We start from the raw sequence: 24115 nt of genomic DNA on the forward strand, positions 1-24115 counted from the left end.
ACATTAAAAAGGAATATATGAAAACATTGAAAAACAACCGAGCAACAAGGGGCGAGAGGAAGATGTTACGTAGTGATAGGTGGCTCGCAAGAGAAGCAACATGTTTTGAGAGATGGAGATGGGGACGTATAGCAAAATATTATTTTATTAATATCTATTTTTATTTTTTTAATTTGGAAAAAAATTTAGATAAATTAAATGTAATATGATAGTTTATATATTTATTAAGGGTAATCTTGAAAAACAAAACCTATGCATTAATGACATTGTTTTAGTATAAAGAAAGTGACCCATGGCATGATATGAGAAGAAGAGAAAAGATGACAAGATTAGAGAGAATGTTGCTAACATTCCTCTTATTTTATTATATTTTTAAAAGCAAATAGAGCCCATATGCTTCATAAAGTTTTAAAAAAAAGTAAATGATAGTTGGGACCATGACTAAAAAATATTAAATTAATATTTGACATCAAGTTTTTTGATATATTATTGACATATCTCTTTCAGCATTTACATCCATATAGGATTTAACTACTCAGTTAGAGCAACTTTAACCCTCAATTTTTATCATTTCATATCTATGTGGTAATTTGACATATCGATTGAAGATGCTCTGACTAGTATTCCAATTTTCCAATAAAAATGACAATTAAATTTACCCCCAAAAAAACAAAAAACAAGAAGAAAAAAGAAAAATTTTAATATTTTGCACCTTTTCTCAAAAAATGAGGATGGACCGCGTCATAACGTCGTTAAGCGGACAAAAGTGGTAATAGAATTGAAAAGCGGTCAAGACCTGAAACTAGAATTCAAGGGGACGGGCAGCTGAGGGGACCGCGACACGCGTCACTACGCTACTGGACATGCCCTTCTTTCCTTGCATCCGTACAGTTACCGCCTGAGGAGAGAGAGAGAGAGAGAGAGAGAGAGAGAGAGAGTGCAACAATAGCAGGTAGTAGGTATTCCATTTTTAATACCGCATAATAAAAAAGACTTACACCAAAGTCACACCCAAAAAAGAAAGAAAATTAAATCTCTTTAGCAATTCTGGGATTTGCTTTTGTGTTCTGGGTTTTTGAGTTTTCTCTTTTGGGTGCTGTATTGTGCTCTCAAAGCCTCACAGGTCTCAGTCTCTCTCTCTCTCTCTCCCTCTCTCTCCCCTTTTTTTTCTGTTGGGTTTGGCCTCTGTCTATGCTTACCATACGTGAAAAGAACTAGTTTTAAAGTTCCGATGCTTTGTTTTGAGTAATGGGTCGATTTGTTTTCTTTCATTTTGTTAGTCCGTCTACTAGCCAGCCATTGTTTTAGATTTTTGGTATCTTACCCAAAAAAAAAAAAAAAAGGATTCTGGTTTCTGAAGGATGGGATTTTCTTTTGAATTTTTTCACACTTGTGATGGCCATCACTATCTTCTCTCTGTTTTAAAGGAGAAAAAAACCATTTTTTTCTAAATTTCTTTGGGTTTTCACATTTGTGGTAATTGTTACTATTTTATAGTCTCATAGGTCTTTATTGTCTATGCTTGATACGTGAAAGCCTTAGCCAGGCATTGCTTTTTTGGTGAGTTGCTTCGGTTTCTTGGATTTTCCTGTTCTGTGTTTGTGGGTTTGTCTTTCACTTCTGACAAGTGGCGCTGGGTTTTGGGTTTTCACAGTTTTGGTTGTACAACTCTAACAGGTCTCTCTTTCCTTCTGCGAGACTGCGACTGCCATTGTTTTAGGGCTCTGACGCTGTTGTTACTAGTGGGTCGGTTTGCCTTTGCATTATTGGTCTGTGCTTCTAGTTTTCCCGTTTGGTTTCTGACAACTAGATCTGATTATACAGAGCTCATATTTGAGTGTTTGCATGTATAATATAATACAATACAATATAATATATATATATATATATATATAGTTTTTATTGAGGAATTCTTCAAATAAGTCTATTTGAGGGACATTCTTTGTAAAGCTCACCTTTGCATTGTATTTTTCTAATCCAAAGCGTTTATTTTTTTAGATAATCATTAAAAAATCAACCCTACAAAAAAAAACACTTGAATTTGATATCTTTTGACCATTCAATTAAGTTATTGAAATTTTAGTTCTTTCTTGAAGTACCGTGTTTATTAATTTTGTAGGACACAAACGTTTTCTAATTTTTTGTAAAGATGATACATTAATGTGACTTAAAAAATAGATGAATTGGATCATTGACAAAAATTTCGTAGGGACACCCTTTCAAAAAAGTTATTTAACTTGGGCTTTGTTTTTGTTTTTTTCTATTTGTATTTTTTGTATTTTTGAATTTGTTTTCTTAGCATCCGAAAGCAGATGCAATTGTTTTTTGCTGCTCCTCAGCAGGAGCTGTTGCTAGGTTTTCTGGTTCCTTTTCTCAGAAAATTTAACTTTTCCCTCGTAAATTGCAAGCAAGTTGAGTTCCCTTCCAATAAATTAGATTAATTTAGACTAAGAAAAAGGTGATGGCCCAAAAAAAAAAAAAAAGGCTAAAAAAGGGATTTTAAAGGGAAAATGAAATATGAGATTTGGGTTTTTGTTTGAAGTAAAAAACTAAGTGGCTGTGTGTGTAAACTATTTAAGTTGAAAGGGTTCAATTCTTAACTAATACCGTAGGTTTTCCCCTAAAGATTCCATTTCTTTGGATTCGGAAGCCCCAAATATATATGTTTCTTTTTTTTTTTTCTTTAAAAATGCACCATGCACTTTTGGTTTGGCTTAAATTTGATTAGATGAGTTATTTCCCTTTTTGTTTTGTTCTTTATGCTCTGTTTTGATCGCAGAACATTTTTAGCCTTTATATATGCAGTCTACTAAGCCTGTCAATGTCATTGATTTTTATTTAATAAATTAATAGCTTCCCACAAACATGGGTTTAGCCTTTAACAATTGCATGTACCCGCAAACATGGGTTTAGCCAAGTTGGCTAGAGAGGATATGCTCTCCACTTTGTACCCGAATTTAAATCCCTCTCCCTGTAGTTACATTAAAGTACAAGTATAAAAGATAAAAATAAAATTGTATGTACCCATTTTTGTTATAACAGTTTTCCTATTTGTATTTAACAATTGACTCTCAACATGCTCTACTACAACTCTGGCCTTTTTACAGTCCCCCGGGGCAATGTGTTTGGTGTCACATATGTACAGTAATTGTAGCTATTACATCAGCAATGGCCACCATTTAGATGCAGCGACTAAGAAAACAGTGGCTTCTACTCAATTTTCTAGTAGTGTCTGCTATGAAATGTTGGTCAGATATAGCCTACTTCTTGGTTCTCTAACCTTTTGTTTTTCCCTTCATTTCTTACATTTCCCTTTAAAAGCAGCTTATGATGTATTAATAGCATAATCTGATGTTAAGTATTTATTGCTCCCTAACTAAAGCATAATGTGGAGATTGGCAAAGTTGGTGTGCTAGAGATTATTGTTTCCAAGTTTGGCAAAGTTTTAACTAACGACGTTATTTATGACTTTTGTAGTTGAGCAGGTATTAGGAAATGGAGTCTTCAAATCCAGAAGAAGTTGCACTTCCACCTCCTCCAGCCATTATCCCTCCAAATGTTGTCCCCATTGTATCCGAAGATCAACGTCTCGAACTAATGAAGAAAGCATCAAATCCAAAACGTGTTCCCATGGCAAGGCCCGGTATTGGATCTAAAGGGCAAAGGATTCCACTTCTAACTAACCATTTCAAAGTGGAAGTGAACAAGTCTGATGGATACTTCTTCCATTATAGTGTAATTCCCTCTACTCTCTCTGTTGTCCTATCATTTGCAGGAATAGTGATGTTTGTATAATTGTATTGGTGTTATTATGATGATACAGATTGATATGCTTTATGAGGATGGAACCCCAGTTGGTGAGAAAGGCATTGGACGAAAAGTTCTTGACAAAGTTAAAGAAACATATGGCTCGGAGCTGGGACATAAAGAATTTGCTTATGATGGAGAAAAAAGCTTGTTTACGATTGGCTCTCTGCCTCGTAACAGACTCGATTTCGTGATCGTATTGGATGGCATCTCATCAATCAGGTACTATCATGTGGTTCATAATGAATTTCCCTTGCGCTTATATTTGATCAGGATGTTGGCCATTTTGCACACACGTATAGGAGGATGGGGAGCGCCGAAGGCAGTTCCAACCCAACTGATAGTGCAGGGGATAGGAAGAGAGTTAAGAAACAATATCAATCCAAAACATTAAAGGTGCAGGTGAACTTCGCTACTAAAATCCCAATGCAAGCAATTGTGAATGCATTACGAGGTCAGGACTCGGAGCATTTTCAGGAAGCAGTCAGGGTACTTGATATCGTACTAAGGCAGAATGCAGCAAAGCAGTAAGTATTTCACTGTGGTATCTTTCCTCTGGCAGTCCACTTTTTTATTAGGTGCATCGTATTCTGTTTGTCTGCAGGGGTTGTCTCCTTGTCCGACAGTCTTTCTTCCATAACAATCAGAGCTTCAAAACTTTGGGAGGTGGTGTACAGAGCTGCAGTGGTTTCCACTCAAGTTTTCGAGCTACCCAAGGGGGTCTGTCTCTGAACATGGGTAAGTTGCCAAAAAATAAAAGGCTTTGTTTTTTGAATCTACTGCCAAGTTAATCACTGTCCTTGTTTTAATGCAGATGTGTCCACTACAATGATCGTGAAACCTGGTAGTGTTCTCGACTTCCTCTTGGAGAACCAAAATGTTAAGAATAATGATCAGATTGATTGGATTAAGGTAATCGTGGTTTCCTTCAATTTTGACATTACATTGGTTGTGTATCGGTCATGATCTGAGCTTTTTTATTTTATACTAGGCCAAGAGGATGCTAAAAAATCTAAGAATCACTGCCCATCCCTCTAACATGGAGTACAGAATCACTGGATTGAGTGAAAAATCATGCAAAGAGCAGAGGTAATTAATTTCTGCCTTATAAGAATCATGCATCTAAGAAGTACTGCTTTGCAATATTCTTACCACTCTACATTTGTGTCTAGGTTCTTTCTCAAAACAAAAAAGGGGCAGGATGGTGATGGAGAGGAAATTACGGTTTTCGATTATTTTGCTGTCTATAAAAACTTACCAGTGCGCAAGTCAGCAGATTTTCCATGCATCAATGTCGGGAAACCAAAGAGGCCGTCTTACTTTCCAGTTGAGGTGATGAATTTTCTTTTTAAATTTTTTGTTAAGGTTTAGAATTTTCTTTTTCATTCTTCTTTGCCCTTGCAGTTCTGTGACTTGGTTTCACTGCAACGCTATACCAAAGCTTTATCCAGTACACAAAGGGCTTTGCTAGTTGAGCAGTCTCGGAAGAACCCCCAAGAGCAGATGACAGTTCTGCGTAATGTAAGTTATGCCCTCTATTTGATTTAGTTTTATCTTTGCGTCTAAAAACCTACTGAACTCAAATGTTGATCCTCTCAGGCACTGAAGACTAGTAAATATGATGCTGACCTGATGCTTCATTCATCTGGAATATCAATTAGTGCTGAATTTGTGAAGGTTGAAGGCCGTGTTTTGCCAGCCCCAAAGGTAAAACATCTTCATAGTCCTTTTTTAACCTTCTTAATTGATCTGGCTAGTTTTTTGGGTGCAGACCGTGCAGTAGAAATTGGTTTGTTTTCATTTTCTCTGTTTATTGATACTTTCTTGCAGCTACAAGTTGGCAATGGACAGGAATTTTTCCCTCGGAATGGGCGTTGGAATTTCAATAACAAGGTGCTGTTCTTTTCAAGTATTTTCTGTTTTTCCGGTGTATGGCTTTGAAAATCTATGTTGAACTTTACTCAATTACCTGTGTGTAGACACTGGTAGAACCTGTGAAAATATGGCGCTGGGCTATTGTCAACTTCTCTGCTCGCTGTGACATTCGGTACCTCGTCAATAGTATGTTAAAGTGTGCAGAGATGAAAGGAATTGTGAGATTTACTCAACTATAGAGAACAAAAGCTACTTCTATAATGCAAGTCTTTTGATTTGATTATTTGTTATTCTAAAAGAAAATTCTTTATTGTAGACCATGGAAGATCCATTTTTCATATTTGAAGAGAATTACCAGAATAGACGTTACCCAGCTCATGTTAGAGTGGAAAAGATGTTTGACGACATTCCTTCCAAACCAAAACCACAGCTTCTGTTGTGTATTCTTCCAGAGAGGAAGAATTCTGACATATATGGTCAGCTCATGATTCTTTTCTACTATTATTTTTATATACACTTTATGTTGACAATTCTCCAAACTCTCTAGGTCCATGGAAAAGGAAAAATCTTTCTGAGCGTGGGATTGTAACACAGTGCATTGCTCCTACAAAACTGAATGATCAGTACATCACAAATGTGCTCCTGAAAATCAATGCAAAGGCATGTTTTTTTACAATAATTTCATTTGTTGAAATTGTCTTGTGCCTGCTATTTGTGTTTTACGTTTCATGCATTGATTTTAGTCTTCCCTTTTGTCTGCACTTGTGCAGTTGGGCGGAATGAATTCCTTGCTAACAGTTGAGCGTTCTCCTTCTATGCACTCAGTTTCTAAGTGGCCCACTCTGATTTTGGGAATGGATGTGTCACACGGCTCACCTGGGCGGTCAGAAGTGCCTTCTATTGCAGCAGTAACATTTGCCCCCTAAACTGAACATTTTGCAGTCATGATCTTTTCATAAATTTTACTCCACACACGATCACCGTGAGAGTTGCTGCTTTATTATGTTCTTTGTATTTGTATGATATACTTGGGAATTTTGCAGGTGGTGAGTTCCAGGAACTGGCCCTCCATTTCTCATTATCGAGCTGCAGTTCGTACTCAATCACCAAGAGTAGAAATGATTGCTTCTCTGTTCAAGCCTGTATCAGATAAAGATGATGAGGGCATAATCAGGTTGGCTCCTCTCGAACTTACTTATACTCTGCCACTCTGATTTCTGTGCATCCATTTTTCTGACATATTATTAAATGTTACCTCTTTGTTTCACACAATTTTGTAACATATGTGCTCTTTTCAGGGAACTGTTAAAAGACTTTTATGCTTCTTCAAAGGGCAGGAAGCCTGATCAGATAATTATTTTCAGGTTATTTATTACTAATATATTCAATAGAGTAATAAAATGAGCTACATCTGAACAAGCGCATTAGTGATACATCACATGCATTTTATATTTCATACATTATTAGATCAATGAGCCACATATAAACAAATGCATTATGTTTGATCTTTACTTACAAGGTTTAGAATAAGTTTATAATTTCATCTTTTTGTGATGTAACTAGCTCCCACTGTTATGTCTTTTTTTCCCTTCCTATTTTGCTTTCTCCCACAACGTCCAGTAACAAGAGAAAAAAAAGAAGAAGAGAGATCTAGAGTTCTTTTATTGGTGACTGTTAGCTGAAACATGCATTTAATCCTTAACGATCTGCGGTATGTTATTAATCTCATATCTTGAAATGTTAATAGTATGGATATGGTTTTGTATGCTTTTCAACATCTTGTTAATATTTTCTTTTTTAGTTGGAAACAGGCTAGTCAATGTGATATGTTTTTCATCAAGTAGAAGAAGAATTTATAAACTAACAAACTACTGGTTTCAATGATTAACAATGTTGTATCAAATTACTTTAGTTTTGCAAAGGTTTGGCGTTCATGCAAACACTTGTTGATCTTCCTATTACTTTGATTTTCTCTTATTTAGGGATGGAGTGAGTGAATCACAGTTCAACCAAGTCCTGAATGTGGAACTGGATCAGATTATTCAGGTTTTCACTTGGCCAATCTACATTTTGCTTTCTACTTGCTTTATCTGTGAGAGAAAATTTCTAACTGTACTTCTTGAGGTGTTTTCTGTTTTGCAGGCCTGCAAATTCCTTGATGAGAGCTGGTCTCCGAAGTTCATGGTTATTGTTGCTCAGAAGAATCATCATACAAAATTTTTCCAGACTAAATCTCCTGAAAATGTGCCACCTGGTTAGTCATTTCACCACCAGTTAAATGCTCAGAATAGAAAAGAAAAACTGTGCTTCTGTTTCGAAATCACGCTTATCTTTTGATTACTTACACTTAGGGACGATTATCGACAACAAAGTTTGCCATCCCAAGAACAATGATTTCTATTTGTGTGCTCATGCTGGGATGATTGTGAGTATTCTAAACCAAAGCCTGTTTCTTTTTCTTTGATAAGTTTCTCCATGTTTTTGAGATGTTATTGCTTTTGAAGGAAATGAATAAGCAAACTGGTTGCGTCTATTGTTTTAGACTGTGAAATTCAACCGAGTTTGGATTGTTTATGTAGGGAACTACTCGGCCTGCTCATTATCATGTTCTATATGATGAACTTGGCTTTTCAGCCGATAACGTGCAAGAACTTGTTCATTCGCTTTCATATGTGTAAGAGTACTCATCTTTCACATTTAGTAAGGAAAATCTGTACAAATACATCTACCTGGGTAAGAATGGGCTCTGTTTATTTATGCATGATTTTCAAACCTGACGCCGTACTTCGAATTTTGTACAGGTACCAAAGGAGCACTACAGCTGTATCTGTAGGTAAGATCCTGTTGTGTCTTTCAACTTACGGATCACTTAGAAAAATTGGGAACCAATAAATTATGATTTATTTTTCTTGCTAGTCACGTCACACCCTCTTTCTTGTAGTGAGCCTGTAGTTGTCTGAACAAAAGGTCAATAAATTGGAAGAAAATTAAACATTTTAAAAGTTGGTTTTTGAAGTGACATCTTTAGTCTATATTTTTCCTCTTTTGCCCTGTTTCTTTGCACGGTGTTTTTTGGAGATTCTTGAGAGTTTGTGGTTTTCTGTATATTGCAGTTGCTCCAATCTGCTATGCCCATCTTGCTGCAGCCCAGATTTCACAGTTCATCAAGTTTGATGATATGTCTGAGACTTCTTCAAGCCATGCTGGTGGTGTGGCCGTGCCCGAGTTGCCCAGGCTTGACCCAAAAGTGATCAATTCCATGTACTTTTGTTGAAGATTTGGTTTCAATTTCATATCTGTTTCTAATAACTAATATTTGGCCTTGTGATGGTACATATATCCATGTCTAAGAATTAAATCCTAATCACAATATCAGGTATGTATAATGTTGTCAAAGTATTTCAGATATGAAAACAAAAATACATATATAGTTTTGATTTGAGTAGGTTTTCGTTAGAGTAAGGGCTAAAATAATAATCATTGCTTTCCATATAGCCCAGGGAGAAAAACTTAGTTGCAAAGAGGGTAGCACTGTTTTGCTACCTCTAGCTAATAATTCTATGACACGTGGAAGTGTTGTCATGCATGTGAGGCCTGTCATAGCGTTATTGGTTAGGGATAGCAAAATAATGCTCTCCCTGTTAAATAAGAACATGAGTCATGTTTTCATGAGACACAACTTGACCCATTTTATCTTTCCTAATTATAAAATGAAAAAGAAGAAAAAATCCTCAATCGACACGCAATCTTAACCTTTAGAGCTACAAACTTTTTTTGTTGTTGGTCGAAATGCAAAGCTTATTATAACTTTAGTAAATAACAAACTGACACAGGGTTATTAATTGAGTTTAAGAATGGAATGGTGAAGTAATTATTATGTTGGTAACAATTGGGATGTGTTTAAAAATATGATGAGAAATACTAACTATGTTCCCCCCTTTCACGTTTCCCTACATTTCCCACTCATTTGAATAATTTATAAATTTCAAGACATTAAGGTTTCGATTTTCAGATTTACTATAATAAGATTCCAACATCTAATGGTTTTGTTGAATTTCAACCCCAACATCTACCATCTCTTGTGCTTTTAAATTGTGTGTGGGCCTTCGCAATTGCCTTGTTCGTCATTTAAAAAACAAAAAACAAAAAAAAAAAAAAACGAATGAAGTCAATGTGTTTTTAATTTTCTTCTCAGCCATACTTGATGTCACTATTCTATTTTGAGATTTTGTTGCCCTCGCAAATTTGACTCTCTTTTTCCCCTTGACATTGGATTTACGATACTTAGACAAGTTTTCTACCCAAATGGTAAAGTCTGGTCTTTATGGAGAATAAGAGTGATTAAACTGAGATGAGTTGATGTATGCTCCAAGGAAATGTAACCAAGCTGCCCACAAAAGGTGGCAGGCATAGCTGGGATTTTGTGTGTCCTGAATGGCTGTTTAATTGCCTAGCCCATGATGTAAACTGTTCTATTCGCATTTAATATATCTTTCTATCGTCGTAAAAAAAAAAAAAAAAAAAAAAAAAACTGAGATGAGTTGTTGGGTTTTGTGAGAGAATAAATTATGCTGTCTGAAGTAAAAATGGAGAAGAATGAAGGAACAAGATTTGCTGTAAAAATGGAGAAGAAGAGAGGCCATGGGGTAGAGAAAAGGAAAGAGTTCTGTTGTTTGAATCTAAATTGGAGAAAAAAAGTGAAGGAAAAAAAAAAGGTATGTTGTTAAGTTTTTAGCTCTCCAATGGAGGAAGCAAATGTTTTCTTTGAAAGTGTCATTTGCTAACCTTTGTGGCACTTTGATACTAACATTTGCTATAATGTAAAACTTTGTCCCTCCAACCAAGGGCAGAGATAGAATTATAAGCACTAGTGGTCTCAGGAATCTTTTAGGGGAGGGGCAACATTTAAAAGACTAAAAGTATGTGCGGGAAATCCATATACAAGGAGTCCATGAACCCATCTACATTTGTCGACAAAGAAGAGAGAAACTTTGAATAAATAAACTAAGAAAGGACAGATGCCAAATAAGGGGATTAAATCTCATGGATATTTATTAAATAGATATACACTACTAAGAGAATTTTAGGAGACAACAAGTTTATGTGAAGCAAAAATCAAATTAAATATTACAAAGTTTCTTTCAGACATTTAATCGAACACATGGTGGAGAGGGACAAATTCCAACCACCGCACATAATTTTTTGGCGAGAAAAGGTGTAGCTACACCTCCTAGCTCATGTGTAGGTCTGCCAATTATTATAAAGTTGAGGGGCTATTATATAAAATACTAGTATGAAAGATAAGCATTCAAAAACTATCTGTTAAAAACTAAATATTTTTACGTGATCTATTATTTGCTTCTTTAGTTTTACTATATCTTTAAAAAAATTTCATTTTATTTTATATATAAAGGTTTTGCTTTTGGTTTTTACGGAAGGAAGAAAACCATAATTTTTTGTAACAATTTACTATGAAGTAACTCACATATATGTTATGATTCTAACTTTTAAATTTGCTACATGGGTTGCTACTTCCATTGGATCCAGATCCTTCGAAAATGAGGCAAATTAAAATATTTTAATAATGGGAACGCAGCTGAACAGAGTAAACGTAGGTACAGTGGCAGAGTCAGCCAATAGGATCAAAAAGTAGGGTCAAAAATGGGAAGCTAGAATATGAGTGGTTGGGGAAGCAAACGGGCAGGAGAGACACGCGGCAGTAGACTACTGGACATGACATTTGTAGCATCACGCCTATTCAGATACTCTTACCTTATTACGCAAGTAACACCAGAGGCACGTGACGCAGCAGGGATTTTGGTTTTGGGGCCTTTCACAATTGTGGTAGTATTTCCTCTTTCACAGTCTTACAGGGTCTCTCTCCCTCCCTAGTTTCTTTGGCTGCTCATATTGTGAGGGCCTTGGAAAGTAACGGAGTGGGTGCACTGAGGATACTTTTTCCCAAAAATTGTGCGAGAAGATGGACTTGGAAGCATAGAGCACGTCCAACCTTGAGTAAGCAGCCGTGATGCTTTCGCTCTACGACTCCATTTTGTTGCGGGATATTACTATTAGGGCAATGTTGAAAAGAAAAAAAAATCATTCCAAGTTCGCTTATTATAAACAATATAATGATCATGCGACATGTTTTCTTGTTCCTCAAGCTCCATGATCTCCTTCGCGGCACCGCCGCAAAGTTCATCCCAGAGCCCCTTCAATTTAGTGTAGTAGGCTGTTATGGATAGTTGATACTGTGGTCGACCATTTCTCGATTGGGAAGGTGTTATAGTGCCACTTACACTAAAAGCATTAGGTTGTTGCACTTGTACATGTAAATTTAAAATAAAAGATTCAAATTTAGATTTTTTTTTCTTTCACTTTTTCCTTATTGTCATGGATTTCTTCCATTCCATGTCCTGAATTTGTTTGATTTATCAAAGATTTAGTGGAAAAATAGAACTCTTATAACAATAAGATTAGAATAGATCCAGATCCTCTACTTGGACTCAACATTTAAAACAAGCCCTTGTCCATTATTACTCTCCATCACAGGAAAGTTTCAGAAGTTCAATCCCTCACAAACATGCAACCAAAAACCTAATTAAACTTTTAAAAGAAAATTAATTAATCTTTGTTAGGACAAACATAATGATTTGATTCTCAAAAAAAAAAAAAAAAAATCTCTTAATAAAAGTTTGGAATATTAAATATTATATCCATTTACATTTTATTTCTGTAAGGAAAATTGTTGCTCCTTTTCTCAAGAAATGAGGATGAGGACAAAACCGGAGAGCTGATTAACCGCGTCATAACGTCGTTAAGGAGACCAAAGTTGGGATAAAATTGAAAAGGCAGGGTCAAGATCGGAAACTAGAATTTGGGAGCTGGGGCATCCGAGGGCGCACCAGACACGCGTCTTTATATTACTGGCCTTTGGGGTCCGTACAGCTACCGCGTCACAAGAAAAACGCAGCAAAAAAGGCAGGCAAGCAAGCAGCAGCCTTTTGCTGATTCTCTCTGCCCTCCCTCTCTCTCGCTCGTTGCCTACGCCGTTGGGATTCCATTTGTATATAAATACCGTACAATATTTCCTAATCAAAAACCCAAAACCCCTACCAAAAAAAGAGCGAAAAACCCTAAGGCGCTCTGGGATTTTGCCTCTGCGTTTTGGGTTTTTGAGTTTTTCTCTCTTGGGGTGGTGCTGCAGTGTGCTCTCAAAGCCTCACAGGTCTCTCTCTCTCTCTCCTCTTCTTTCTCGCCATTTTTTGTTTTTGCTGCTGGGTTTCCCCTCTGATCAGTATACTCTGCTAACCATACGTGTAAAAAGCTATTTTTAGAGCCCCGATGCCTTGTTTGATTTTGTTCGTCCGTTTACTACGTGAAAGCGCCATTGTTTTAGAGCTACGAGGCTTGTTTTAATAGTGGGTCGTTTTAACTTCTTTTGATTTTGTGAGCCTGTGCTTGTGTGTTAGATTTTGGTTTCTGAAGAATGGGATTTGCTTTTGAGTTTCTCTCATTAAAAAAAACAAAAACAAAAAAAAAAAAACAAATTCTTTTGGGTTTTCACAGGTCTCTCTCTCTCTCTTTCTCGCCATTTTTTTTCTGCTGGGTTTGGCTTCTGATCAGTATATATGCTTACCATAAGTGAAAAAGGCTACTTTAAGAGCTCTGATGCTTTGTTTGAGTACTGGTTCGACTTGTTTTGTTTGATTTTGTTTGTCCGTTTACTACGTGAAGGAGCCTTTGTTTTAGAGCTATGAGGCTTGTTTTTACTTGCTTTAATTTTGTGAGCCTGTGTTTGTGTGTTAGTTTTTGGTTTTTGAAGAATCGGATTTGCTTTTGAGTTTTTCTCTCATTTTTAAAAAAATTTCTTCTGGCTTTTCACATTTGTGGTTATTGTTACTATTTTATAGTCTTGCAGGTCAGTATTATCTATGCTTGATTCGTGAAAGCCAGACATTGTTTTTGTGGTGGGTTGCTTCGCTTTCTTGGATTTTCCTATTCTGCGTTTGTGGATTTGTCTTTTGTTTCCTCTTCTGTGTTTGTGGGTTTTCAGATTTTTGGTGGTACAGCTCTCACACGTCTCTCTTTTTCTCTTTCTCCGTTATATTTTTTTCTTCTTTGACCGCCATTTTTGGAACTCTGACGCTGGTGCTACTAGTGGGTAAGCTTGCCTTTTCATTTTTTTGTTCGTCTGTGCTTGTAGGTTTGCCCTTTGGTTTCTGACGACTAGGTCGGAGTACAGAGAGTGCATATTTGCGTGTTTGCATGTGTGTGTATGTATAAATATATCTGTTTTTGCTTGGGCTTTTTTTTTTTTTGGTTTTTTTGTTTTTGGGTATTTTTCTTTGTAAACTTTGGCATCCGAAAGCGTCGTTCAAAATTTATGCCATCTTCCACAATGCAATATTTTTTCGGTGTTGCTTCTTAGCAGCAGCTGTCGCTAGGTTTCCTTGTTTCTTGTTTTTCTTTTGTAGAAATATCTGTCTTTCTGTCAGCAAATAGAAAGGTCCTTTTTCTTAATATTTTTAAATTTGTGTTACAGTACAAATTTTAAAAGTGCTTNNCAAGTCTGTTTGGATGTTGTTTACAGAATTCTATCTGAGTGTTGTTTTCATTACTGCCATTTTCATGCTTTCATTGGATTTTATTTTATTTATTTGTGCTTATGTGTTTCTATAATACTATTGTTCTTGGTGACTGTTTTAGTTTTTCCCCTTGATGACTTTTTTTTAGTGGATTAAAAAACCACATATATATGTTTCTTTTCTTTTCTTCCTTAAAATGCACTATGCACTTTTGGTTTGGCTTAGATTTGATAGATGGGTTATTTCTGTTTTCCTTTCCTTTTTCTTTATGCTCTGTTTTGATGGCTGAATATTTTTAGCTTTTATATATATGTTAACGACTGAGCATGCCATTGATTTTTGTTTAACAAATAAAATAGCTTCGAGTGTTTTTTTTAGGACTTGTATTTAATAATTTACTGTTTTCCTATTTTTATTGTTTTTTTTAAAATTTTTTTTACTGTCAATATGCTATGTGAAATGGTGGTCAAATATAGCCTATTTCCTGATTCTCTAACCTTTTTTTTAAACCTTCCTTTCTTGGATATCCCTTTAAAAGCAGATTATTATGTATTACTAGTAGCATCATTTCTATAAAGGCTGGTTTAATTTTTATCTATTGGTAAAATTCAGAATTTACCTCCTAGTTTCTTCTTCATATAACTTGGTGAGGTTATATAAATGGAGAAATAAGATCTTTCAACTCCTTTCCTATTATCTTCTGCATCTTAGAAAGTTGTGATGTATTGAATAGTTATATGGGCCAGAACTTACATTTTTTTTCACAATATATAGTAGTTTTATGTAGCAAAGACACCTTGATGGAATTGAATTGCGATATGTTAATTTTAGTGCCTAAGTGTTAGGTGTTATGTTGGTCCCAACATCATATTTATAGTTATGGTGGTATATATTTCTGCATATATATATATATATAAAATGGTTGAAATCATCATTTTCATCCTGCTTTGCTTGCGTTGATTGTATTCGTTCTTGTGTTCTTTTCTTTCCAATTATATACAATCTGATATTAAATATTTAGTGCTTTTCATCCAATTCATCCTAAGTGGTAAATGGTACCTCTAGGAGTAAACGTGCAGCCTAACTAAAGCATAATGCGGCAATTTGCCAAGTACGGTTTCCAAGTTTGACGATGTTATAAACTCTTTTACGTTGCATGCATTTTACCTAACTACGTTATTTATGACTCTTGTGGTTGAGTAGGTCGTAAGAAATGGAGTCTTCAAACCCCGAAGGCGATGGACTTCCTCCTCCACCACCCATTATCCCTCCAAATGTTGTCCCCATTGTAGCAGAAGAAAAATCTTTGGACTTAATTAAAAAACCATCAACTCCAAAGCGTGTTCCCATGACAAGGCCTGGTATTGGATCTAAAGGGCAAAGGATTCCACTTCTAACCAACCATTTCAAAGTTGCAGTGAACAAATCTGATGGATACTTCTTCCATTATAGTGTAATTCCCTCTGCTCTCTCTCTTGCCGTATCATTTGCAGGAATAGATGTTTGTATAATAATATTCGGTGTTAAATGATGATACATACAGATTGCTATGCTTTATGAGGATGGAACCCCAGTTGATGGGAAAGGCATTGGCAGAAAAGTTCTTGACAAAGTTAAAGAAACATATGGCTCGGAGCTGGAACATAAAGAATTTGCTTATGATGGAGAGAAAAGCTTGTTTACTGTTGGCCCTCTTCCTCGTAACAGACTCGATTTCTTGGTCGTATTGGATGACATCTCATCAACCAGGTACTATACTGGGGTTCATAATAAATTTTCCTTGCTTTCTCGTATTTGCTAATCACATTGGCTATTTCACACATGTATAGGAGGACTGGGAGCCCTGGAGGTAGTTCAAACCCAGGTGAGAGTGCTGGGGATATGAAGAGAGTTAAGAAGCAATTTCAATCCAAAACTTTAAAGGTGCAGGTCAATTTTGCTACTAAAATCCCAATGCAAGCAATTGTAAATGCATTACGAGGTCAGGACTCAGAGCATTTTCAGGAAGCAGTGAGGGTTCTTGATATCATACTAAGGCAGAATGCAGCAAAGCAGTAAGTATTTGACTGTTGTATCTTTCCTCAGGCAGTCCACTCTTATTTGGCACATCATACGCTCTTTTTCTGCAGGGGTTGTCTCCTTGTCCGACAGTCTTTCTTCCATAACAATCCGAGGAACTTCGCAGAGTTGGGAGCAGGTGTATTAGGATGCAGGGGTTTCCATTCAAGCTTTCGAGCTACCCAAGGGGGTCTGTCTCTGAACATGGGTAAGTTGCTAAGAAATAGAAGGCTTGTTTATTTCGGGATTCTACTGCCAAGTTAATCACTGTCCTTGTCTTAATGTAGATGTATCTACTACAATGATCGTGAAACCTGGTCCTGTTCTCAACTTCCTCATGGAGAACCAAAATGTTAAGACTCCTTACCAGATTGATTGGATTAAGGTAGTTGTGGTTCCTTTCAATTTTGACATTACATTGGTTGTGCTTCGCACATGATCTGAGCTTTTTCATTTTTTACTAGGCTAAAAGGATGCTAAAGAATCTAAGAATAACGACCTATTCCTCTAAGATGGAGTACAAAATCACTGGATTGAGTGACAAACCATGCAAGGAGCAGAGGTAATTTATTTTCTGCTTTCTGATATAATCTTTTGGTACTGCTTTGCAATGATCTTACCACTCTACATTTGTGTCTAGGTTCTTTCTAAAAACAAAGAAAGGACAGGATGGTGATGGAGAGGAAATCACGGTTTCTAATTATTTTGCTGAATATAAACACTTACCAGTGCGCGATTCAGCAGATTTTCCATGCATCAATGTTGGGAAACCAAAGAGTCCATCTTACTTTCCACTTGAGGTGATACAATTACGTCAATAATTTATTGTTTAGGTTAATATTAGAATTTTCTTTTTCATTCTTCTTCGCTCCTGTAGCTCTGCAACTTGGTTTCATTGCAACGCTATACCAAAGCTTTATCCAGTTTGCAAAGGGCTTCGCTAGTGGAGAAGTCTCGGCAAAAGCCCCAAGAGCGGATGTCAGTTCTGCGTGATGTAAGTTATGCCGTCTATGTGATGTAGTTTTATCTTTGCCTCTTAAACTTACTGACACCTCAAATTTTGATTCTCTCAGGCACTGAAGACTAGTAAATATGATGCTGACCTGATGCTTCGTTCATCTGGAATATCAATCGGTGCTGACTTTGTGCAGGTTGAAGGCCGTGTTTTGTCCGCCCCAAAGGTAAAACATCGTCATAGTCCTTTTCGGTTGCTTAATTGATCTGGTTAGTTTCTTTGGTTCTGTAGAAATTTGTGTGTTCTCATTTTCTCTGTATATTGATCCTTTCCTGCAGCTAAAAGTTGGCGATGGACAAGATTTTTTCCCTCGTAACGGGCGTTGGAATTTTAACAACAAGGTGCTGTTCTTCTTAAGTATTTTCTGTTTCACTGACATCAAGCTTTGAATTTTTTATGTTGAATTTAACTCAATTACCTGTGTGTAGAAATTGATACAACCTGTGAAAATAGAGCGCTGGGCTATTTGCAATTTCTCTGCTCGCTGTGACACTCGGTACCTGGTCAATAATATGTTGAAGTGTGGAGAGATGAAAGGAATTGTGAGATTACTCTCTCTCTCTCTGAATTATAGAGAAAAAAAGCTACTTCTATAATGTACATCCATGCATTTGATTATTTTTATTCTAAAAGAAAATTCTTTATTGTAGGTCATAAATGATCCATTTTTTGTATTTGAAGAGAATAACCAGAATAGACGTGACCCAGCTCCTGTTAGAGTAGACAAGATGATTGAATACATAAAGTCCAAACTTCCAGGACCACCACAGCTTCTGTTGTGTATTCTTCCAGAGAGGAAGAATTCTGACATATATGGTCAGCTCATGATTCTTTCCTCTATTATTTTTATCCACACTTTATGTTGAGGATGTATGTGTTGACAAATCTCCAAACTCTCAAGGTCCATGGAAAAGGAGAAATCTTTCTGAGCTTGGGATTGTAACACAGTGCATTGCTCCTGCAAAACTTAATGATCAGTACATCACAAATGTGCTCCTGAAAATCAATGCAAAGGTATGTTTCAGTTACAATAATATCATTTGTGGAAATTGTCTTGTGTTGTCTACTATTTGTGTTTGACGTTTCATGCATTGATTTTGATCTTCCCTTGTTTTGTCTGCACTTGTGTAGCTGGGTGGAATGAATTCCTTGCTACAAGTGGAGCATTCTCCTTCTATACCTTTGGTTTCTAAGTGCCCCACTCTGATTTTGGGAATGGATGTGTCACACGGCTCACCTGGGCGTTCAGATGTACCTTCTATTGCAGCGGTAACACATGTTCTTAAACTGAACATTTCGTAAACATGTTATTTTCCATAAATTTTACTCCATACTCGGTCACCGTGGGAGTTGCTGCTATATCATGTTCTATGTTTTGTAGGTGGTGAGTTCCAGGAACTGGCCCTTGATTTCTCGGTACCGAGCTGCAGTTCGTACTCAATCACCAAAAGTAGAAATGATTGCTTCTTTGTTCAAGCCTGTATCAGATAAAGAGGATGCGGGCATAATCAGGTTGACTCCTCTCGCCACTTACATGTACTCTGAAACTCTTATATATTGCATCCTTTTTTCTGTTATCTAATTATTAACAGTTCTGCGACATTTAACAAATGTGCTCTTTGCAGGGAATTGTTGCTAGACTTTTATGCTACTTCAAATAGCAGGAAGCCTGATCAGATAATTATTTTCAGGTGTGGTATTACTAATATATTCAATACGATACTTATTATAAAATTCATTTTGAACTCTTTGGATGTTTGATGTGTAAATTACGCAAATTATTAAAAAAAGCTTTAGAATACAATCTATATATTGGCCCTTCTGTCGATGTAATTAGCTCCCAGTACTGTCTTTCTGTTTCCTATTATGTCGTTGTCTCACAACATTCAGTATAAAAAGATAAAGAAGGAAGGGATATCTTGAGTTTTTTTTTGTTATTGATGAGTGTAATACATTTAATTCTTAACGATCTGCAGTTTCTTATTAATCTCATATCTTGAAAGGCTAGTGTTTCACAACCAACAGTATTGATATGGCTGTGTATTCTTTTCTATACCATTTTGTCTACATCTTATTGATTTTTTGCTATGTAGTTTGAAACAGGATAGTCAATTTGATATATTTTTTCAACAAATAGAAGAATTTATACACTAAAAACAACTGGTTTCAGTGATTAACAATGTTGTATTGTATCATTTATCGTAGTTTTGCAAAGGTTGTGAGATCATGCGTAACCCTTGTTGATTTTCCTCTCTCTTGTTTTTTATCTTATTTAGGGATGGAGTGAGTGAATCACAGTTCAACCAAGTCTTGAATTTGGAACTGGATCAGATTATTCAGGTGGCCAATCTACATTTTACTTTCTATATGCTTTATTTGTAAGAGTAAATCTCTAACCGTACTTCGATCGTGGGGGTATTTTATGTTTTGCAGGCCTGCAAATTCCTTGATGAGAGCTGGTCTCCTAAGTTCATGGTTATTGTTGCTCAGAAGAATCATCATACAAAATTTTTCCAGACTAGTTCTACTGAAAATGTGCCAGCTGGTTAGTCATTTTACCATCAGTTCAATTTTCAGAATAGAAAAGAACATAAAACTGTGCTTCTGTTTCTAAATCATGTTTATCTTTTGATTACTTAAACTCAGGCACAATTATTGACAACAAAGTTTGCCATCCAAAGAACAATGATTTCTACTTGTGTTCTCATGCTGGGATGATTGTGAGTATTCTAAACCAAAACCTGTTGCTTTTTTGCTGAAGATATGTTATTGTTTATTAAGGAAGGAATAAACAAATAATTAAGTCTTGAGTGCCTGGACATTGTCATGTCTGCTGAATTGTTTTAGACGGTATTATCTTATTGAGCTACTTCGAATGGAAAATTCAACCGACTTTGGATTGTTTATGTAGGGGACTACTCGACCTACTCATTATCATGTTCTATACGATGAACTTGGGTTTTCAGCAGATGATTTGCAAGAACTTGTTCATTCTCTATCATATGTGTAAGTAGTATACTCGTGTTTCAGATTTAGTAAGGAAAAAGAGAGGAATAGTCAACTACGTCCCAAGATACAAATACCTGGGGAAATATAGGTTATTGGAGTAAAATTCAAACCTGACAACCTTGCTTTGAATTCTGTACAGGTACCAAAGGAGCACTACAGCCATCTCTGTGGGTAATATACATAATCCTGATTTGTAGACCTTTATGTAATTGCCTTCAACTTATAGACTGCTTAGAAAAATTTAGGGCCGTTTGATAACTATTTTGTTTTTAGTTTTTATTTTTCATTTTTTCAAATAGATTTCAGTTTTTAGTTTTTGTTTTCACTTTTGTTACTCCTCCCTCCCATCCTCCCATCTCTCATCTTTCATCTCAATCCCATCTTCACTCTCATTCTCACTTTCATTCTCCTTCCTTTTCCTCTATACTCTAACACAAAAAACTAAAACTGAAATGGTTATCAAACGGGCCCTTAGAAAGCCAATAAATTATAATGTCACTCTTGCTACTTACTACTCTTATGCTGATGCCATAAGCCTGCTTGAATTTTTTGTAGCTGCACTAGTAATATGATTTGTCACTTGACAGCCTATTTTCTGTATAGAAAATCATACCCTACTTGAAATCGTTGTCTGAACAATTGTAGAGTTATAAATGGCAAGAAATTTAAAGAGTAAAAGTTCATTTTTTAAGTCGCATCTTCAGTCTTTTTTTTTGGACGAAAGTCACATCTTCAGTCTTTATTTTTATTTTTTTTTGCTCTGTTTTTTTAGTGTTTACCTATGCCGTTTTCTCTTTGCTGCAGTTGCTCCAATCTGCTACGCCCATCTAGCTGCCGCCCAGATTTCACAGTTCATTAAGTTTGATGATATGTCTGAGACTTCCTCAAGCCATGGTGGTGGTGTGACTGTTGCTGGTGGTGTGGCCGTGCCCGAGTTGCCCCGGCTTCATGCTAATGTGATCAACTCCATGTTCTTCTGCTGAAGATTGGTTTCAATTTCATATCCCATGGAGGATGGCTTCATAATAGCATATGAAGTTTTTGTGAACCAACTGTTTTGAGTTTACGGATTTGAATAGGAATTTCACTAGCTTGTATATCATTTGTAGTTGAAATTATCTAAAGCTGAAACATTTCAGAAATCATGTATTGATGATTTCTGTTTTTAAGAATTAATCCTTATATGATAGTGTGCAAAATGTTGTCAAAGCAGAATTCAGATATGAAAACAAAAATACAAATACAGTTTTGATTTGAGTAGATTGTTTTTGTGACAAGGGCAAAAATAATCATTGCTTCCTGAACAAAAAATACCCACATAATAATTTTTTTCTAGATAAAGTGCATAACAGATAACTGACAACACAGACTGATACTGCTGCCTCTATTTTTCAATCTCCTCCATCTACTATTGTGGATGCTTATTTTCTTTTTCAATAGTTTTACGCTTCACAAATATCTCAACTATCCAAAAGAACATAAGAACCAACAGGGGACAAGCACCGTTGGAATTTTGGTCCTCCCGATTTGGGTTCAATTTCCATTGAAAGTTATCTCATTCTTAGAAATGAGAAGTATTAAATCTAAGCTAAAGCAAAATTTCTCTACTTGAGTTTTTGTGGTGATAGGAAGAACCAGAAGAGTTTGGACATGAGTCTCAATTTGTGAAAAAATAAAAATAATACTTTGGGTGACGTTAAGCTCAATGGATCTCTAGGTGTGATGTTTTAACTTAAAATGTCTCCAATGTGGAACTTAATAATGGACTACCTATATTTGAAGTATATTGCATATCTCTGATGCGGGACTTATAGAGGACCACTTGAAAAGAAAGGCTCTGATACCATGTTACACAACCACTAACCCCAAAAGCTTAAGTTGTCAAAGGAAGGGCCAACAATGTATTATCTTTGTCAGGTACTCTTTCTTCCATACAATCCGGCAGTCTCTTTTCTATAGAATCCAATGAACTTCATAGAGTTGGAAGAAGGTATGTCAAGCTACCAGGGTTTCCATTCAAGTTTCCGAGCCATCCAAGGGTGTCTGCCTCTGAACACGGGTAAGTTTCTAAGAGATAGAAGACGTGGTTTACCTTTGTGATTCTACGGCCAAGCTAATCACTATACTTGCTTGAAAATGCAGATGTATCCACTAAAGCGGTCATAAAACCAGGTCCCGTTCTGAACTTCCTCGTGCAGAACCAAAAAGTTGATACCAGATTGCATCCGTATGACTTTGTTCATGAGTTTGAGCTTTTTTATTTCATACTAGGCCAAGAGGATTCTTAAAAACCCAAGAATCCGGATTTCCCCCTCTAATATGGAGTGGAGTGCAAAATCACAAGTGATGAGCCCTGCACAGAGTAGATGTAAGTTGTTTCTGCCTTGTAACATCCATGTCACTTAAGAAGTAGTCAACACATTGTCTGGTTGGCTTGTTCAGTGGCTAGGATTGGATTAGATTAGATAACTCACTGGATTCAAAATATATTAGAGGAGGAAATGAAGGTAGAGGATTTTTAATTTTGAGGATCAGAAAGGATAAAATATAAGTTGTTGATATATCCTACCATTGTTCTACATTGAATGTGCTATGCTTTTTTTTATTATTTATGAGTAATTCATGTTCTACTTAACAAAATTTCTTCATTTCTTCCCTCAACATTAGGGGTGGGCATCTAAAACCGAAATACCCAAACCGTATACTAACTATACCGTACCATACCGATGTCATACCGTTTCATTTGGGATGGGGAGATAATCGGTACCGTACCAATAGAGTATGGTATGGTAGCAGTATCAAGTATTTGGTTCCGGTCAATACCGTACCATACCGAAATATAAACATGTTCAAATAGAAATATAGTTGTTGTAATGAATTGTGAAGGAAGGAAGGAGATTTTCCAAAGTCCCGTTTTGCAAATTTGTACAGATAAAAAAGAAGAATTTCTTGAGGCTGCTGGGGATTTGGGTAGCTATTGTTTACTTTCTTTGATCAATGTCTATGAATTGTAATTTTCTTTTTGCATCTTCTGTCAAATTTTCTCGGATAATCATATATGTAAGTTCATTTTCTTGGCTTAATTAATGTAAATTTCATTTCCTCAATTTTTGTTTTCCCCATTTCTGCAATTGAATTGGGTTTTTTCCCCCATAATTAATGTCTTGCACATGTAAGAAAATGTTGTAATTTAATATGGGTAGCCAACATTATGATGAAAAAAGTTGTGTTTTGTCTTCAAGCTTCAGTCTGAAGCTTTGGATTCTCTGGGCATATCATATGAATGAATTATGAAATTTAGTAGCTATTTTTATTGTCTTATTCATTCCGTCTTGCATTTTTTAGTTGACATTTTGGTACCGAAATGGTACCGATACCGATTTGCACGGTATAGCACGGTACCAACTTTGACAAACAATAATCCCATACCGTACCATACCGGTTTTAATTTTCGGTATCTGTAATAGTACGAGCTCAATACCATACTGTACCGTACTGTGCCCACCCCTACTCAACATGCCTTAAATCTATTGAGTTATCCAATAAAATTCAATCCTAGGCTCCAAACGGTGATGAAACCTTAAATCTATTTGAGTAATCCAATAAAATCCAATCCTAGGCTCCAAACGGTAATGTATCCCTTTCATCACTCGTACAGTAGGAGACAAAAAATAAAAATAAAAATCTCTCTCCTGAAAGGTTCATCTGCTATTTAGATTTTAGTTGGAGTTCTATTGTTTTAAGAAGCGAGCATGAACTAGAT

At 36.0% G+C, this 24115-nt stretch overlaps 2 protein-coding genes across 4 annotated transcripts; both read left to right on the forward strand.

Moving 5' to 3' along the window:
- Positions 1-998: 998 nt before the first annotated feature.
- LOC117617550 (protein argonaute 4A-like) lies at positions 999-9110 on the forward strand. The gene is made up of 23 exons (XM_034346971.1): positions 999-1123; positions 3478-3735; positions 3824-4029; positions 4110-4334; positions 4412-4545; positions 4622-4719; positions 4799-4896; positions 4980-5139; positions 5212-5328; positions 5407-5514; positions 5638-5700; positions 5787-5900; positions 5999-6158; positions 6230-6342; positions 6453-6590; positions 6726-6856; positions 6981-7046; positions 7665-7728; positions 7825-7936; positions 8034-8107; positions 8262-8356; positions 8484-8515; positions 8796-9110. Exons 2-23 carry the CDS (start codon positions 3496-3498, stop codon positions 8954-8956), a joined length of 2709 nt encoding a protein of 902 aa, XP_034202862.1. The 5' UTR covers positions 999-1123; positions 3478-3495; the 3' UTR covers positions 8957-9110.
- Positions 1105-21612, forward strand: LOC117617549 (protein argonaute 4A-like). Of its 3 annotated transcripts, XM_034346969.1 has the most exons (24): positions 12694-12910; positions 13889-13952; positions 15474-15723; positions 15814-16019; positions 16100-16324; positions 16400-16536; positions 16616-16713; positions 16793-16890; positions 16969-17128; positions 17206-17322; positions 17402-17509; positions 17622-17684; positions 17772-17885; positions 17994-18159; positions 18245-18357; positions 18475-18612; positions 18725-18855; positions 18969-19034; positions 19620-19683; positions 19777-19888; positions 19990-20063; positions 20255-20349; positions 20492-20523; positions 21157-21612. In XM_034346969.1, the coding sequence occupies exons 3-24, from the start codon at positions 15484-15486 to the stop codon at positions 21333-21335; spliced, it is 2736 nt and encodes a 911-aa protein (XP_034202860.1). In that variant the 5' UTR covers positions 12694-12910; positions 13889-13952; positions 15474-15483; the 3' UTR covers positions 21336-21612. The 3 variants fall into 3 exon arrangements, with proteins under 3 accessions (XP_034202861.1, XP_034202860.1, XP_034202859.1); XM_034346970.1 differs by lacking the exons at positions 12694-12910; positions 13889-13952 and adding an exon at positions 1105-1123; XM_034346968.1 differs by lacking the exon at positions 13889-13952.
- Positions 21613-24115: the final 2503 nt, after the last annotated feature.

Source organism: Prunus dulcis, chromosome 2 (genome assembly GCF_902201215.1).
Source record: "Prunus dulcis chromosome 2, ALMONDv2, whole genome shotgun sequence".
Taxonomy (NCBI): domain Eukaryota; kingdom Viridiplantae; phylum Streptophyta; class Magnoliopsida; order Rosales; family Rosaceae; genus Prunus; species Prunus dulcis.